Genomic DNA, 19,617 nt, shown 5'->3' on the forward strand with positions numbered 1-19,617 from the left:
TTATGACTTTCTTAATATTTAATTTTAATAGAGTTCCAGGGATAGACACAATTTAAAATATATCTTTTATATTATAATGTCTTTTCCAAGCCTTCTATAGTGTCTGTATGGTAGATGATTTTTTTTTTAGTGAAATCCTTTTTACTGTAATACTTCATATTCTGAAAAACAAAAACAGAAAAAAACCTTTTCTGTTGGTTGAATTATTGGCAGACAGGAAGATGGTAAGAGTATTACCAGGCTTATATGCTGTTGCCTTAGGATTAAGATCTGTAGCCACCTAAAAATAGATTACTTTTGCAGGTTTTGGAAAGCCTGACCTCTTCTTGTATGGAAAGTATAGAAAGATAATGGAATCAGTGCCAGAAACTTCTAGATTCAGATTTTTTTGGCTTGAATCCTGTTAGCAATAAGTTTATGTGTGATACTTTTGAAAAGTATAATATGATTCAATTTTCTGGGTACCAGAGATTTTGTTTTATGGAATTATGGAACTTAATTTTACGTAAATGCTCAATACTTAAGCTTAATTCTACTTTTACTTACTAAGGTGGAATGTAGCAAGTGTTGTCAAGGTAGTCCCAGAGTCGATACTGAAAAACTTATTTGGGAACAGTAGGACTGGTTAAAGTCACTAGCATGACTCCTCTGAGTACTGAGTAGTATTTCCACTTCTAGAATATGGTGAGAGGCTTCTAGATTTAAATCTTCTTAGTTAATGTGTTTATAGTAATGACTGAGTTCTGAGTTGTTTCCTCAACTACCAAAAATCCAGCTATGACCTTGTGTTTCTTGCTCTTCCCATTGGTATGAGATGGAATTTCAAATACATTTGTAATTTCCAGAACCCTCCCAGCAAATGTGGCCTGCTAATGTACATTATTAGTATAATTAGGTTAATGTTAGTAATAACAGACACTTACTGAAAAGCTTGAAATAATGAGTCACCATTCTTTTCTTTTAAAATGAATGATCCCAGGGCTTTAGTCTTCAGAGCAACCCTGAGAGTTGATTATCATAGATGGCATTATCCCCAGTTCAAAATTAAGCCTAGTGATCATTTCACTGTATCACATAATGTTCATGAGTAATGCCAATGCTTGCCCTTTTCGAATAGTACAAACCTATTTTGTTACAAGGGAAAAGGATCTTGAAAATCATTTAGTGGAATGCTCTCATTTTAAAGAAGTAACTCAAGCCCTTTCTTTGCCTGGCTCTAAGATACCTTCTTTTACTTTAGGAATTGGCAATTTTTTCCTGTAAAGAAACAGATAGTAAATATTTTAGGCTTCGTGGCCTGTCTACACAGTCTTTGTGACAACTATCAACTCTGCTGTTTTCATGTCAAAGCAGTCATAGACAATATGCAAAAGAATGGGTATGGCTCTGTTCCAGGAATACTGTATTTACAAAATAGGCAGCAGACCAGGCTTGACCCATAGTTTGCTGATTTTTGATTTAGATTTTCAATCTGAAATGACCTAGTTTGCCACAGTTATTAGTACCTTTATCCTATATGTGTTAGGCATTTCTTTAACAGACATGCACGCTCTGGGTCATGAAGCCTCATGATTTAAAGTATTACTCATATACTGACTTATGTGTTTTTATCCATAAATGTCATCGTTTCTCAAAGTTTTGATAGAAATGTTCAAATGCATGCAGTTTAAATGTTAAAAGTCTTTTTCCTTCTCTGAACTATTCATCTCAACTTCTATCTTTTGTTTCCAATTGAGCTTACCACAGCCACCGTGAGAGATTTTGCTAGTATAAATTTACCAAGTTACTCTCCTTATTGAAAACTTTCAGATGCTTCTCATCTCTTAATGGACAAAACTCAGATCATAAAGCCTTGGCCTGGTCTGGCTCTTCCCTAATTCTACTGTTCTGTCTTTCTCATTTCCTAATTGAGTAGTTTGCCCTCTGGAAATACTAAGTTATTTATAGTTCTTCACATGTACCCTCTGACCTGACTTAGATGCGTTTCCTGCATGAGTTTTTCTTTCTACTTGAAACACCTTTTTTTTTTTTAATTGTTTACTTGCCAAACTCTCCTTAAAAATTTGAGTGACATTTCCTCTTGGAATCCTTCCCTAATACCCTTGTGCTCATATCCCTTCTCTTTTGACAAGTCAGCATGTGTAGACATTCAGAAATATTTGTTCATTTGAACATGCCTTGATGTTCCAAGTTATGTTGTCTCCTATCTTACCCTGTTCCAGTGCTGTCTTCTACAACGAGGTGCTTTGTGGTGACTTGCAGAAAAGAAGGAGGCAGATATGAGGAAATAATAAAAATTGCAACTCAAGTAATTGCTACATTCTATTAAGGAGAATAATACTAGTTTTGAGTTTTTATGACATTTACAGTATATAAGTTTAAACTTCATGCATTTTACTATCTTGATCTTTTTAGTAGAATTCAATTTTAAAATTTTTCATTTTGCCTTTTAGAAAAACATTTTTTATTTCAAAATTGTCTAACTTACAAGTGCCTGCTTTTAATTTTTATGAAGCATCTTATTCCTTCAATAAATGACTGCTTATGTCTTATTTTAAATTATTTTCTGTATGTGCCCTGAACAGTAGTATTAACCTTTGAAGTATTTCTCATTTCTAAATGGGACTTCATTTTCCTCTTAAAAATTAAATTTGGAGAGTGATATTCAAACTTTTTTTTGGAGGTAGCATCCTTTATTTAACCCAGAATAAATTTTAAATGGATCACTACTATATTAAGTAAACCAAAAATTACATTATGAACACTAAATTGCTGTTTCAGTTTATATGTGCAACATTTAGAAATGTGAGGTTGAAAACAAAAGTTTGAAATAAAATATTATGGATAATAATTGTTCTTTTTTCCTGTCTCCTTTTATTTGGATTATGTAGTAAACTGGCTGCCCTATTAAATACTGATAATATTAACAGGTGCAGAAGCATTTTTTCTTGCAATTTATCTTTTTCAATTAAACAGATCCAGCACCCTGAAAGCGAATAGCCTCTACCCTTGTCATAAATATAAAGTAGAACAAAAGTTACCTTCAAACTTAAAATAAATGCTAATATTATATAGTATGTCAACAGAATTTGATATTTCATTCATTCATTTATTGTTGCAAAGCCAAATCCCTATCTGTGAAGACTGGGATAAGTATCTACTTCTTCAAATGTGCATTATGATTGTACACGATTATGAAAGCATGTGCCAAACAGATGTTCCTTTGCTCTGGCTGGCCATTTAATTGAGCTCAGCATCCATGTGCTGAGATGGTATACATCATTGTACTGTCTTATGTGTGCAGACATGCATTGAATTTTAAACAACAGTATTTTTTGTATTAGGCACTGTAGTTTTCATCTCTAGAACTTCGATTTAGGTCCTCTTTAATATATTCTCTAATTTTTGAATATATGTGATTTAATTACAACAACCATTATAATATCTTTGAAGATTCTGATGCCTATCAGTTCTGGGTTAGATTAAAAGGAAGTATGTATCTCTTCATTATGGGTCACAGTGTCTTCCTCCTTTCCTTGCCTAAGATTTTTCTTTTTTGTGTGCATACTTAAGATGTGTTGATAGGTTTTAAATTTTTCATTCAATTAGGAATGTTTTCAGCATTAATTTTTCAAATGTTTTTCTGTTTTTTCCCAACTTACCAGCAACTCTCGTTACCTGTGTATTAGGCTGACTAAATATGATCCATATCTCACTGGTGGCCTGTTTAATTTCCTATTTTTGCCTTCTTTTTTTTTTTTTTTACTGTTTAATTTAAAATCGTTTCTATGGCTGTGTCTTCAAGTTTACTAATCTTTAATATCAAATCTTCTGTTAATTATTTCTAGTGGGGGTTTTAAAAATATCACATGCTATAGTTTTCATCTCTTGAAGTTAGATTTAGTTCTATTTTACATCCGTGCTTAATATGTTCAGTCTTTCCTATAGTCTGAACAAACGGAACATGGTTCTAGTAACTGTTTTAATGTTTTTAGTTCTAATATTGGTGTCAGTTGGGTTGGTTCTGGTTGATTTTTCTCCTCATAATCGGCCATATTTTCTGCTTTTTAAAATGTTTGGTATTTAAGCTGTTAGACATTGAGAATTTTATCTTAGGTGATGGATGTTTTTGTATTCTTATAAATATGAGCTTTGTTCCAGATGCAAGTAATTAAAAACAGTTCGATCTATTTGGGTCTTGTTTTTTTGATCTTTCAGCAGGACTAGTATATTTAGTGTAGATAATTATTTCCCACAACTGAGGGAAGACCCTTCTTTATACTCTACCTAATGCCCTGTAAATTATTGTCTTACTCTGTTTTCTGGTGTTATAACAGAATAACATGAACTGGGTAATTTATAAAGAAAAGTGATTTATTTGGCTTACGATTCTGGAGACTGGCAAGTCCAAGAGCATGCTGCTGACAGTTGGTGAAGATCATCCCCTAGTGGAAGGGCAAAGAAGGTGGGAACAAGTGCACATGGCAGAGAGAAGTGGGCTGAACTCATTCTTTTTGTCAAGAACACATTTCTGTAGTAACTAATCCATTCCCATGATAAAGGTATTAGTCCCTTCATGAGCCCTCATGACCTTATTGCCTCTTAAAGGCCCTACCTCTTAATACTGTTACAGTGGCAATTAAGTTTTAATGTGAGTTTTGGTAGGGAAATTTAAACCATATTAATTATGAAGTTTTCTAGTATGGCTCATGGCTATTGCCAATTTTTCCAATGCTGTGTGTGCATTGAGTACTGTTCCTTCTAGTCCTTTGACTAATTTTCTCACATAGGTGCACTGATCAGTTCTCTGCTGTCTATGTGAGGAAGATATTCTGATGTTCTATAGAGTTCTCTCACTGTGATGCTCTCTCCTCTCTGGTACTCTACCTGTGACTCTATTCTGCCTACCTTGGTCTCCCCAGATTCTTAACTTCATCTCTCAATTAAAAGAAATGAAATCTGGATTCCTCCATATACCATGTCCTGAAACTCTCTTGTGGGTAGTAGGATGGGGTACATGTACAGCTCACTTCGTTTTGTGTCTCTTAGGGATTATTTCTTCATTGTATCATGTATAATGTCTTAAACATTGTTTCATATAGTTTGCTTTTTAAAAGTTGGTTGAGGTAGAAAGACAATTTCATCCCTAGTACTCCCCCTTGGGTAGAAACAGAAACTAGGTTCATCTAAATTTTGGGTGTTTAATTTTTACACATTTAATATGCATCCACATTTTTGGAAATTTTTTTATGTAAATAAGAAAAAGTTCAGTCTGTTTTAGCTTAGACTGTGTAATTTTGCTTGTTCCAGATCTAATTTTTCACAGTGGGATTTTAAGTAGTAACATTAGGTAGGAATAAAAATTCCTTTGCAGTATGGCTGTGTAAATTAATGATCAAAAATATTTAATGGGATATATGACCACAAATCATAATATATAAGCACTGCTTTTGTTTAGACAAGCCCTTTCCATTAACACTTTTTACCATGATAACATGTTCTGGATGGGTCGAACAAGATAACAAAGCAGGGTCATCCAGTGATTGTCACCCCACCCCCAGAAACATCAATTTGAACAACTATCCACATGTGAAAATACCTTCACAAGGGCTAAAGAAACCAAGTGAGAGATTCCAGTACCTGGTTGTAGCATGGTAGTAAGAAAATATGCATTGAAGAGAGTAGGAAGTACAGTTTGTTACCTGTGTTACTCTTCCCCAAATCTGGCAGCATGGAATGGAGAAGAGATATTGTTCACTTAGGGAAAAAGAAGGAAGTGAGCATAAGATTTTACCTTGAACCCCAACACTTGGCCCACCACAATAATACTCAACACCAGGGTGATCCCCACAGCTTTGTATTTCAAGCCAGTAACTGCAGACTGAGCCTTTAGACCAGCTGCAGCACCAGGTGGGACCCCAGAGCCCCAGGCTTCGGTCTTTCTTGGCAAACTCAATTTCCAGCTTATACTACCACCAGACTTGTGTCAGTCCTCTGAACAGCACTCAGCAGCAGCAGGTAGCCCCTGGATTCTGGCCAGTTCCAGTGCAACAACTGATGTAGTGAGCCCCAGGATTCTGGCATTGTCACACCTGCTACAGAGCTATCCAGGCAAAGCTAAATCCCTATCTGTGAAGAGTTGGATAAATATCTACTTCTTCAAATGTGCAGACATTGACAAATGACCACAAGAATCAAGAACAATCAGGAAAACATTACATGACCATATGAAAAAAATGTGGTACAAGTGACTGACCCTAAAGAAATGGAGACGTGAGCTTTCTGAAAAAGAATTCAAAACTTGAAGCTCAGCAAACTTGAAGAAAATACAGAGAAACAATTCAAAATGAAGAAAACAGTGACCAGAATGTGAAATATAATGAGATTGAAATAATATTTTTAGCTTCTACTAGATGATGCATGAAATAATTTTCAAAAAATCAAATCCTGGAGGTGAAAATACAATGTAGGGAATGAAAAATGCAATAGAGTACATCAACATCAGAATTGGCCAAGCACAAGAAAGAACCTGAACTTGAAGACAGGTTATTTTGAAATAAATAGAAGAAAAAAGAAGTAAAGGAATGAAGAAAGGTTATAGGGCTTATGGTACAGCATCCAAAGAGCCAATCTTTGAGTCACAGGCATTAAAGAAGGAGAAAAAGATAAAGGGATAGAAAGCTTACTTAAATAATAACAATTTTTTTTAATTTTACAGAACAATGTAAATATCCAGGTACAGAAATGTCAAAGGTCTCCAATCAAATTTAAACCAGATAAGGTGACTCCAAGATATAATAATACTATCAAAAATCAAAGACTAAGAAGATCCTGAAAGCAGCAAGAGAAACGAAGCAGATAACATAAAGGAATTCAAATATAGCTAGCAGCAGACTTTTTGGCAGAAATCTTACAGGCCAGGAAAAAGCTAAAGGATATATTTAAAATGCTAAAAGGGGGGAAAAAACTGTCAGCCAAGAACAGTGTATCCAGTAAAGCTGTCCTTCAGAAATGAAGAAAAGATGAATACTTTCCTGGACAAACAAAAGCTGAGGGAGTATATCACCACCAGACCTGATATATAAGAAATGCTAATAGGAATCCTTCAAGCCAAAAAAAGCACAACACTAATGAATAATATGAAAACATTTGAAAATATAAAACTCATCGGTAAAAGTATACAGTGAAATCCACAATACTCATACTGTAATGGGTGTGTGTAAATCATTTTTGTCACTAGTATGAAGGCAAAAAGGCAAACCTATGAAAAATAGTAACAAATTTAAGGATATGCAATATGAAAATTGTGACATGAAAAATACCAAATATGGAGGAATGAGTGGAGTAAATATGTAGAGTTTTTGTTGTTAAAGTGTTCACCACCTTAAAACAATTTAATGTGGTTTTTGTAAGCATCATGGTAACCACAAAGCAAAAACTTATATTAGATACACAAAAAATAAAAAGTAAGAAATTAAAAACATAACACTAAAAAAAATTACTCGGCCACAAAGGAAGATAGAGGAAGAAAGGAACAAAAATTGGCAAAACAACTAGAAAACAATGAACAAAAATGGCAGTTGTAAGTCTGTACCTATCAATAATTATCTTGAATGTAAGTATATTTTTCCAATCAAAAGACATAAAGTAGCTTAATAGATTTTTAAAAATCCAACAATATGCTGCCAAAAAGAGACTCATTTCACTTGTAAGGATGCACACAGACTGAAAGTGAAGGGATGGAAAAAGATGTCCCATACAAATTGAAACAACAACAAAAAAGCAGGAGTAGCTGTATTCATGAGGTAAAATATACTTTTAGCAAAGAAATATAAAAACAGACGTCATTATATAATGTCAAAGGGATCAAGTAAGAAGATAGGACAGTTGTGATATATGCAACCAACGTTGGAATACCTAAATATATAATATGAAGCAAATATTAATAGATCTGAAGGGAGAGAAAAACAGCAATGCAATAATTGTAGGGTACTTTAACAACTGCTACCAGCAATGAGCAGGTTAACCAGAAAACCAATAGGGAATGTTGAACTTAAACTACGCTCTTGATCAAATAGACATAACAGACATACATAGGATATTCAATCCAAGAGTTGAACAGCTGAAGAGTATACACTCTTCTCAACTGCACATGGAACATTCTTCAGGGTAAATTATGTTAGGCTATGAAACAAGTGTTAAAATACTTAAGATCAAAATTATACCAAATAATATTTTCTGACTACAAAATATGAAACTAGAAATGAGGAACTGGAGGACTTTGGAGAATTCACAAATACATGGAAATTAAACATCATCCTGACAAACCAGAGGGTCAATGAATAATTTAAAGTTATAATTAAAAAATTCCTTGAGACCAGCAAATGGAAACCTAACATACCAAAATCTATGGGATACAGTAAAAGCAGTTCTAACAGGGAAGTTGATAGTAACATACACCTGCATCAAAAATGGAAGAAATATTTCATTTCATCTAGTTTTCACTTTAAGGAACTAGAAAAAACAACAAACTAAGTCTTGAAGTTAGGAGAAGGAAGGAAACAATATAGAGCAGAAATGAATGGAATAGTAGGAAAATGGTAGAATAGATCTACAAAAGTAAGAGTTAGTTTTTCTGAAGGGCTAAAAAAATTGGAAAACCTTTTGCTAGACCCTGAATAGCCAAAACCATATTGAGGAAAAAGAACAAAGCTGGAGGGAATCACATTACCTGACTTCAAAATATACTACAAAGATACAGTAACCAAAACAACATAGTACTGGTATATAAAGACACATAGACAAATGGAATGTTATAGAATGCCCATAAATCCTGTGTTTATAGCCAACTGATTAAGACAAAATTTCCTAGAACACACAATAGAGAATGGACAATCTCTTCAATAAATGTTGTCGGGATAACTGAATATCCACACACAGAAGAATGGAATTAGACCCTTATCTCACACCATATACAAAAACCACTCAAAATGGATTAGGGATTTAAGTGTAAGATTAGAATCTATGAAACTACTAGAAGATACATAGGAGACAAGCCTTATGACATTGATCTGGGCAATCATTTTTTGATATGACTCCAAAAGTAATGGCTACAAAAGCAAAAATAGACAAATTGGGGTCACATCAAACTTAAAAGCTTCTGCACAGCTGACGAAAAATGAAGAGACAACTTACAGAATGAGAGGAACCATACATCTCATATGCGAACTATACATACATCTCATATGCAAACTATACATCTCATAAGGGCTTAATATCAGAATTATGCAAAAAAACTTGGTTCCATATCAAGAAAACAAGATATTAACAAAACAGTAGAAGACCTGAATAGACATGTCCGAAAAGGAAATAGATGGCCAATAGGTATATGAAAAAATAATATCACTAATCATCAGGGAAGTGTAAATCACAACCACAATGAGATATCACCTCATGCCTATTAGAATGGCTGTTATGAAAAGGACAAAGATAAGTGTTGACAACAATACGGAGAAAAGGGAACCCTTACATTCCCTCGTTAGTGGGAATGTAAATTACCACAGCCATTATAGAAAGCAGTATGGAGGTTCCTAAAAAATTAAAAATAAAACTAATGTGTCGTCTACCAACCCCACTACTAGCTACATATCCAAAGGAAATGAAATCATTATTTCAAAGAGATATCTGCACTATTATGTTCATTGCAGCATTTTTCACAATAGCTAGGATATGGAATCAACCTAAGTATCCACAAATGGATGGATAAAGAAAATGTGATACATGCACAATTAAATACTCTTTGGCCATGAAAAAGAAGGATATCCTGGCATTTGCAACAACATGGATGAATCTGGAGGACATTATATTAAGTGAAGTAAGCCAGGCACAGAAAGACAAATAATGATGTTGCTCATGTGGAATCTGAAAGAGTTGATACTATGGCAGCAGATAGTAGAGGGTTAGGGAAATGTCAAAGATTATAAAATTTCACTTCGATGAGGAATAAAAGATTGATTGTACAGTCTGACTACAATTAATACATTCTTGAAAAACTCTGAGAGGATATAAAATATTACCACAAAAGTGAGAACTATGAGGCCATACATATGTATATTGTATAGATTTAGTCATTCCATAACTAATGTATGCTTCAGAACATCATGTTGTGTAAACTTATAAATCTTATCTGCCAATGTGAAAATTAACAAAAAGTTGTATTTCTCTTATATGTGGTAGCCACTATCTAACTGAGGCTATGAGCTCTTGAAATATAGCTAAACTGTTGACCTGAGTTTTATTTTTAATACTAATAAATTTGAATTTAAATGTAGCAGTATATGGCTAATGGCTACTCAAGTGTACAGTGCATTTGTAGACTCTGTTTTATTTGGCCGACCATTGAATTGGGTCTGCTTTACCCCATGATGTACCTTTATGGAAAAAAAATCTGTTCAAAATAAAATGTTAAGTTGGCATTTTATTTTAATCCAGAATAGCCCAACAAAGTAAAGCACAAGTGACCTTCCAGTTTTTCATTGGAAGAACTGTAACTGTAACTTCTTATTATATTTTTTGTCTATGATCATTCTTTTTACATTTCTTAGCACAGTTCTTCATATATTTTCACATTTTTAATGACAAATTCAGAATAAATATGTGTAAGATGTTAATCTTATATATCTACATTGATTTTGATTATTAGATTATCTATTTCCTGGGCTCAAAGAAACCTAAGATTATTTTGCGAAACCGTTGTTCCTGAGATTATTAAATAATTACTAATTACCAAGACTTTTAATGATTTGGGTCGCACCTAAGAGAAGGTACAGGATGAATTGGTGGAGGCTATTCTAATGACTTGGGTACAGTGTATACCTGCCTTATAGGCATCTTGGTCATGTCTTTGAATATTTTTTTTCTGTGTATTCTGAATACCTCATCTTCTAAAAAGTTTTTTTTTTTAAGATTACTTTGCCTTTGAAATACATTAAATATATTTATTTTTAAAAACTTGCAAAAGTAGATACATAAAACAGAATCAATTCTTATAGATTAAAAGTAGCATGATGGACTTGTAGTAGTTGGCCTAAATGCAGAAGTCCTCTTTGTGAAGTAAACTCTAAAACTGTTTAGTATTTTTTTTTTTAAAATGACAAGTAACACATGCCTACATGGCCTGCAGAGAACCTTAATAATAATTACAGATTGATGCTTAAACAGTAATAGTTTTTATAATGTAAAATGAAATATTGACAATTCACTAAAATATGATACTGTAAACTCAGATAAATTTTGAAGAAGCGTATACCTGCTTTTTTTTTTGTAACTTCTTTGGCGATTTATACTCTGACAGTTTTCTTGGAGAAAGTAAATGAACATAGAATTATGTTTTATAGTTAGCTAAACAAATCAATGCCTTATATTAATCAGTGGGATTGTTCTTAACTTTTGATTATAAAATTTGTTACAGATGTTAAGGTAATTGTAGATGTATGTAATGTTGAGATAATTGTGCCATAATACAACAGTGTTAAAGTGATGTTCTTGTAAGAGAGACCACCTTGTAAAACAATTTGAAAAACTATTTATTTTATGACTTAAAATACTTTTGAAGTTAGGTTTTCCTATTAACTGTTTAAAATGTGAATTTCTGGTTTCATTACTTTGACCTTTTGAATAAAGATTTGAAACAGTGTATACTCTTGTAACATTTGTACTGATATGAAATTCATTTGCTTTTTAATTCTTTGACTCAAAAGAAACATTTAAATATTTTCAGTGGTTAATGTTTTAATGCAATATGTTTTGTTTACTACCTTTTGTTAAATGCCATTATTTCTCCATTTAGTTTTGCTGGTATTTTATTTTGTGAAGATTTATCAATGAGTTGCTAAACATTTGCTTTGAGTTTCCATGATAGTTTATAATTTAGTTTCTATTCATCAGAATTATGAGTTGACTTTGATGATGACTCTGATTTAATTTTGTTCTACAATGAAGTGGTTCACCATTAGAAGCTTATTTTAAGCATAGGTTATTAAATTAATTAATAGAATCTAATTCTTATATAGTTGAAATAAGATAGTTTTTCTAAAATCTTTTCTAATCCTTCAGATCAACTATTACTTTGACCTGTTTAGTATTGGCTAGTTTCATCAGTTGTTAGATTCATTATATTTCTTTTGAAAAGTGATGTTTTGAAGATTTTGGGTCTTATTAACACAATTTACTTTTTTATGCACATGTTGATAATTTTGCAGCTATTATGTAGATTCAAAGAATCTCTCTGGTTTATCTACCAATTCTTTTTAACTCATAATAAGAAGTTTCATTTTGACCATCCTTCTTTCCACTTTGGTGGGCATTAAGCAGTGCATTATTTAGGTATATACTTAAGCTTTGGAAATTGACTTTCTTCTTAGTGAAATAAACAGAGACTATTTCCCCGCATACCACCAATCCTGACTCCCTTCGCGTGCCTTTTATTGTGAACATAGACTCTGCAATGAGACGAAAGTGTTAAATGTGGGGTTTTAAAGAACCTCGTGCTGGATACTTACTTATAGTCCTTTAATTAATGTATCTGTTCTCAGAAGTAAAAAATCCCATTTTAAAATATAAAAAGTTAACTGGAATTCATCTGGGACCAGGAATCTATTAAATGATTGCTAGACAAACATAAAGCTTGCATAGAGCTGAGTGTAAAGACACACAAGGCACAGAGGACACTTTTCCAAATACTGAGAGCCAGAAACTTCGCCCACCCACAAAGCCATGAGGCTGACCACATGTTAAATGTTTAAGCAGTTTACCAGTCTATATGAGTAAATGTGCTACCTTTCATTAAAATGAAATTAGATATTCTTTTTTGGAGGGCAGAAGGATAGCCTTATCTTTTTTATGTATATGTGAGAAAGAACTGTTAGAAATGTCACGCTGCATGGGAAATACTGTTTTACTGTAATTTCTATGTAGTGAATTAGTGGACGGTACAAAAAGACACACAAAAAAATCTACTTGATGTGTATCTATAAGCAAATCTGCAGTACTCAACCTATATGAAATGTTTGGCTGTATTTCAATGGATGCAAGCCTGTCCTGGCTGTAAGTTTATTTTATTAAGGCAAAAACATTTACGTTTCTCTTGAGTTATCATTTTGCAACCCTCTGCTGTGGTTATATAAAACTGCTGTTTTTTTTAAATTACAATTGTGATTTTGTAACAACTGAATTTTTTTTCCTAGAACACATAAGTAGTTGGTATATTTTAGAAGTTCAAACTTAGTTGCACTATGTAAAGTATATGCTTAAGTTTCATGGTATTAGGAAGAACATCTGCAGGAGATTGTCTTCTGTTTTCATGTCGTCATCAGGTCTTTGCATCTGGTAAAGAGAATTTTGAGATACATCCTACTTCTTCATGCTTGAATTTTGTTAACCTAATTATGCATTTCATAAGGTTGAGTTCTGTATCTGTGTTTAAGTTAATTCATGAAAAGACCATGTAAATACTTCTCCAATGTCTCTTTAATGTCTTAAAGTTTTCCTGTAATTTAAGTAGTTGGTTTGATGGGATAACATAGAAATAAGTCAGTTTGTAGATGGCATCTAAGTAACAAAGGTAATTCTGTAGTTCAAAAAGTTAAATAGTATGTTGAGACTTTTTAACGTTAAGCAGCAGTATCATTCCTTAGTCCAGCTGGCATGGGAGTATGTAGTGAGTTACAGGTGCATGCCACCATGCCTGGCTAACTTTTGTATTTTTTGTAAAGACAGCATTTCGCCTTGTTGCCCGGGCCGGTCTCAAACTACTAGGCTCAAGTGATCTGGCTGCCTCAGCCTCTCAAACTGCTGGGATTACAGGAGTGAGCCACCATGCCTGGCCAAGATTGACAAGAGTTAATATATTGCGTATTTAGAAATAATTAGAAAAGAGGACTTTAAATGTTCCTAAAACATAGAAATGATAAACGTTCCAGATGATGGTCAGCCTAGATATACTGACTTGATCAATACACATTCTATGCATGTAACAAAATATCACAGTACCCCATAAATATGTAGAAGTATTATGTATCAGTAAAAATTTTAAAAATGTTTTAAAAATGATCACTAGAATATTTTCAAGAAAAACCTAACTGCTTAAAAATAGTCTCTATAAAAGCCCTCTTAGTTTAAGAAATAATTACATGTTAGAGATGACAATTATTGATCACACTGAGATTCTTTTAAAAAACTTAATTTACTTAACTCGATAATCACTCTTCTTGAATTTTATTTATATTGTTAATTTCTTAGTATATGTAATACTGCATTTCTATCTCGCTCAGTTAAAAATTATGATTAAGTTGAATGATGAAAACGCACATACTTTATGTATTTGACTCTAAGCAAAATAGAGTATTAGCATTTGGTTTTTCAACCTCGTGTTCTCAGTGAGTGTTTACTACATCTGTATTTATGAAGGTGGATTCATCGATCTTAAGTATGGCTTGAAGCACAACTAGAAATTAACAAAAGTTAATAAAGATTATTGCAATATTGTAATCATATGGGTTTTGAGCTTCTTTAATGTTTTTTCCCTCCAGAGAAAGTTGAAGGGAATGATATTCTAAATATTGTCTTTTATATTTTGCAGGTTCATTTTCTTGATTTTAAATTAGTACCCCCCAGTCAGAAAATGGAAAACCTAATGCAGATTAGAGAATTTGCAAAGGAAGTAAAAGAAAGAAATATTTTGTTACATGGCCTTCTCATACCTTACCCACAGGTAGGTAAAATGTTTATCTTCTGAATGTATGTTCTGTAGACTAGTTTAAATGGTAGGTATCTGATTTGTTAAAAGCAGGAGGATATTAATGATAAGTGAAATTACGGCTGGAAAGTTATCTATGTGTGTGCTATAATAGTAGAGCCTCTTGCCTCTAGAAAAAAATAGAAACCAATAAAACTCATTAGCACTGGGGAAATGCTAATGAGCAAACGTCTCGTATTAGGTATCCCAGATAGAACTGTCAGGTTTGTCAAATAAAAGTATGATTTTCCCAGTTAAAATTGAATTTCAAATATATAATACTTTTTGTAAGTTTATTCCAAATATGAAATTTGAATTTCAAATCTAATAAAATTCTTATATTTATGTGGCAACCCTACAAAGCCACAATCCTTGTCCACTGGTGTAATTTAAGATTGTTTACTTTTATGTTATGTTAAAGATATTGGTAGTCAATTGTTTATCTCCCTAAACAGGTTATTTAATCATTTGAAAGCACTGCCTGGCATTCAGATATAAGAGGGCATGGTACTTAACTAGAGAAATGCATTCATTGTCACTGTCTTTAATAGCTGCATGTTAGTTACACTGAAGGCACAATGAGCTAGCATTACAGATTCTTTGTGCAGAGAAATGCTATTTAAAACAAAGAATTTGGAAAATCTATTAGGAAATAGAATTAGGGGGAAAAAATTGGAGAATATGTGGATTTGTCCTTTGTGCATAGATAGCTTTCACTGGATTTGTGACTGCTTTAGAGTTTCTTGGAGGTACCATACAAGAGTCTAGCAAGTTAAACAGTCCACTGCCTTTTTTAGTGGTCTCAAAAGTAATTTGGTACTACTGAATGTCTACTGAATGACAGGTATTTAAACTTATTTATGGGTGACAAATAACAGCTATTGTTTATGAAATTATTTCAGCTGCATTTTTAACCTGTGGCTAACATTTCTTCTGAAACTATGCATTTTAATTAAATATCAGGACCATCTTTTAGCTAGTCCCTTGGTTTGTTTTAACTTAGAGTTTGTTATTTCCTCTGCTTCCAAAATATGCAAGCATGACCTCAGTTATCAAGAACTAGGCAAATTTTAGTTCACGTAGGATAATAGAATTGCAAAATGTTAATGCTGTAGGGGGCTACTGAAGTCAGGACAACTAAGGCCCAAGGAGTTACATATATTTGCCCAAGGACAGATAACTGGTAGAGTAACAGAACTCAGATCTGTATCCATGGTCAGTAATATTTTCTCTTTGTGGTGGCTCACGCCTGTAATCCTAACACTTTGGGAGGCCGAGTTGGGTGGATCACTTGAGGTCAGGAGTTCAAGACCAGCCTGGCCAACATGGTGAAACCCTTGTCTCTACAAAAAAGTTAAAAAATTAGCCAGGCATGGTTGTGGGTGCCTGTAGTCCCAGCTACCTGGGAGGCTGAGTTGGGAGAATCACTTGAATCTGGGAGGCGGAGGTGGAGGTTGCAGTGAGCAGAGATCGCCGCCCCTGCACACCAGCCTAGGAAAAAGAATGAGGCCCTGTCTCAAAAAAGAAAAAAAAAAAATCTTTTTTGGTTGTACTCAGATTATTACAGTGGGAAAAATCTGTTCTTTTTCTCATGTTGTCTAAAGGAGTCATGGACAAACACTACTATTGTCACATAGTGCAGTTAGAAAATAGAGTTTATTGAGGGAAATCTCAATCAGAAATTGGAGAGTGTAAATAATCCCAGGAACTCTCATTTGGCCAGGCCAAAAGGGTCTGTATGCACTGCACTGTAGTTGACTTTCCAGTAGAGAGTAATGTTGCCAAGTTATATATATATGATGCCCAGTTAAATTTGAATTTCACATAAACAATAATTTTTAATGTATGTCCCAACTGCTACATGGAGCATACTTGAATTAAAAAAACCTTTGATGTTTACTTGAAATTCAGACTTAATATGCAAACTCAAAAAGAAAATTTATCACTTAAAATAACCTCTTTGTAGATAGCTTAAATGTAGACTTACGGATTATATTATTGGCTCGGCCATTTATACATAGGATAAAGTTTTCTGACTTTATCCAATGCTCACTAACTCATGTAAAATAATTTGGAATGATTTGAAATTCTTGCTCTAGATTAGAAGTGTAACATAAAGCTTGCTTTCACAGTTCGTTGAACGAATTTAAACCAGGCCTTATCTCTCTTTCTAAAATAATCCTATAGACATGACTATGGATAATTAAAATGAACTTTCATAGTTTAATACTTAAAATAGACTAAGGGACAAATAAGAAAGTTACCAAAGCAGTTCTGTAATTTTTTTTTTTTTTTTGAGACGAAGTTTTTCTCTTGTTGCCCAGGCTGGAGCGCAATGGCACAATCTTGGCTCATTGCAGCCTCCACCTCCTGGGTTCAAGCGATTCTCCTGCCACAGCCTCCCAAGTAGCTGGGATTACAGGTGCCTGCCACCATGCCCAGCTAATTTTTGTATATTTAGTAGAGACAGGGTTTCACCATGTTGACCCAGCTGGTCTTGAAATTCTGACCTCAGGTGATCCACCCACCTCAGCCTTCCAAAGTGCTGGGATTACAGGTGTGAGCCACTGCCCCTGGCCAAATTTTTGTTTTTTTAAAAAAAATTTGTAAAAGATTGTTGAGAATTATTATAAAAATCCCCCAAACAGGATATGGAACAATAAAATGAATTTTTTTGTAACAAAATTAAATTAGACTAAGTCCCTTTTAAGTATAATTTTAAATAATTCTATGTGTAAAATATTATTCACTTTTCATTATTAATCTAACTTTGCTATGCAAGTCATCATTAAGGTCCATGATACAAAATTATATTTGAGGAACCTGTACTAATCACCTAAAAATCTGTATTTGATGATCTAGCAGTGAACATACAGAGACAGAATGTTTCTGGCATGAATAGTTCAAGCCAATAGCTTAGAGTGTGTAGTCTTAATTTTTTTGAAATCTGAAAATACCTCTATAATGACTTTTTAATGCAAATATTTGCAACTATATATTTTTCAATTTTGCATGTGAACTGCGTAAAAATTTTAAAGCCTGTAAAATATCTAAAGTACTGTAAGCAGTTTTATCTTTAACCTGTGCATTTTATATGCTTAGGGATTTAGCGATAGAAGCACGTAAGTTCAAAGTTTAAAAGTTTCCCATAAATTATTATAACTGATTGTTTCTTTCACTGAACTAGTGTCTGTTGCCCTCCACACTGGAAAAACTAGTTATATCACCTCCGACAAGCAATGTAAGTTTTATAGGCCCCAGGTTCTTCATTTGTAAAATGCAGATGTCAGAACTTCCACATTAAAGCCTATGTTGGATGAGAAAGTGGAGACAGAGGACGGTGGTGCTGGCTGTGTCCAGAGATGCGTTATACATACATATCTCACTCTGACATGCAGACATTCTGGAATTGAGCCTGGTTTTTCTTTCCTTTCCATATGTGACCACAAACTTCACCTGCACTATTATTTCCTTTCTTTTACTGGAGAAATTACTCATTACGGTGTGTATATTTTAGTAGAGTTCAGAGAGGGAACTGTTCTTTTCTCAGACGTCTTGATCAAAGTACAGTGGAAGACAGTGGGAGAGTTAGCATCCATCAGAGGAAGGCTGAGGAGCATATTAAGTGTGGCAGCATGGTGAGGAGTGTGTAATCGTTTTAGCCTATCCATTTTCTCTTATTTCTTCCCCACTAAACTGTCATTTCACTTACTTATAATATAGTGGGAAATAGAACTTTTGAAAGCAGTGTTACCTTAGTCAGTATTTTAATTGGATGGGGACATTAGAAAGGATGGCACTAATTGGCAGACCTGCAAAAACCAAGCCATGGAGAAGCCATGGGATAAAGCAGAGGCACTCTCTTACCCTCTCCCTTAGCCTGAATTCTACGTTTCCTTTTGTTCCTATGACTGCAGATCTAGGAGACATACAAATAAGAAAGTTACCAAAGCAGTTTTATACATTTTTGTTTTTTTTTAAAAAAAATTTGTAAAAGATTTATGAGAATTTTTATTATTATTATTATACTTTAATACTTTAATAGGGTACATGTGCACAATGTGCAGGTTTGTTACATATGTATCCATGTGCCATGTTGGTGTGCTGCACCCATTAACTCGTCATTTAGCATTAGGTATATCTCCTAATGCTGTCCCTCCCCCTCCCCCCACGCCACAACAGTCACCAGAGTGTGATGTTCCCCTTTCTGTGTTCATGTGTTCTCATTGTTCAATTCCAACCTATGAGTGGGAACATGTGGTGTTTGGTTTTTTGTCCTTGCGATAGTTTACTGAGAATGATGGTTTCCAGTTTCATCCATGTCCCTACAAAGGACATGAACTCATCATTTTTTATGGCTGCATAGTATTTCATGGTGTATATGTGCCACATTTTCTTAATCCAGTCTATCATTGTGGGACATTTGGGTTGGTTCCAACTCTTTGCTATTGTGAATAGTGCCGCAGTAAACATACGTGTGCATGTGTCTTTATAGCAGCATGATTTATAGTCCTTTGGGTATATACCCAGTAAGGGGATGGCTGGGTCAAATGGTATTTCTAGTTCTAGATCCCTGAGGAATCGCCACACTGACTTCCACAATGGTTGAACTAGTTTACAGTCCCACCAACAGTGTAAAAGTGTTCCTATTTCTCCACATCCTCTCCAGCACCTGTTGTTTCCTGACTTTTTAATGATGGCCATTCTAACTGGTGTGAGATGGTATCTAATTGTGGTTTTGATTTGCATTTCTCTGATGGCCAGTGATGATGAGCATTTTTTCATGTGTTTTTTGGCTGCATAAATGTCTTCTTTTGAGAAGT

The 19,617-nt window shown here is 33.8% G+C and overlaps 1 protein-coding gene and 1 long non-coding RNA gene across 4 annotated transcripts in view; one reads left to right on the top strand and one right to left on the bottom strand.

The window, feature by feature from the left end:
- The window catches only part of CRPPA (CDP-L-ribitol pyrophosphorylase A), a 336,452-nt gene that overhangs the window by 184,375 nt on the left and 132,460 nt on the right, over positions 1-19,617 (top strand). For both annotated transcript variants that reach the window (XM_055272530.2, XM_063637045.1), the window contains exon 9: positions 14,639-14,770. In XM_055272530.2, coding sequence (XP_055128505.1) covers positions 14,639-14,770 — 132 coding nt within the window. The remainder of the gene's footprint in view (positions 1-14,638; positions 14,771-19,617) is intronic.
- The window catches only part of LOC129479440 (uncharacterized), a 60,868-nt gene that overhangs the window by 34,328 nt on the left and 6,923 nt on the right, over positions 1-19,617 (bottom strand). Inside the window, exon 2 of one of the 2 annotated variants that reach the window (XR_008656680.2) lies at positions 924-1,001. The exons of the other annotated variant lie outside the window; for it this stretch is intronic. This is a non-coding gene — a long non-coding RNA (uncharacterized lncRNA). The remainder of the gene's footprint in view (positions 1-923; positions 1,002-19,617) is intronic. 2 annotated transcript variants of the gene reach the window in all.

The sequence above is a fragment of the Symphalangus syndactylus genome, chromosome 3 (genome assembly GCF_028878055.3).
Source record: "Symphalangus syndactylus isolate Jambi chromosome 3, NHGRI_mSymSyn1-v2.1_pri, whole genome shotgun sequence".
Taxonomy (NCBI): Eukaryota; Metazoa; Chordata; class Mammalia; order Primates; family Hylobatidae; genus Symphalangus; species Symphalangus syndactylus.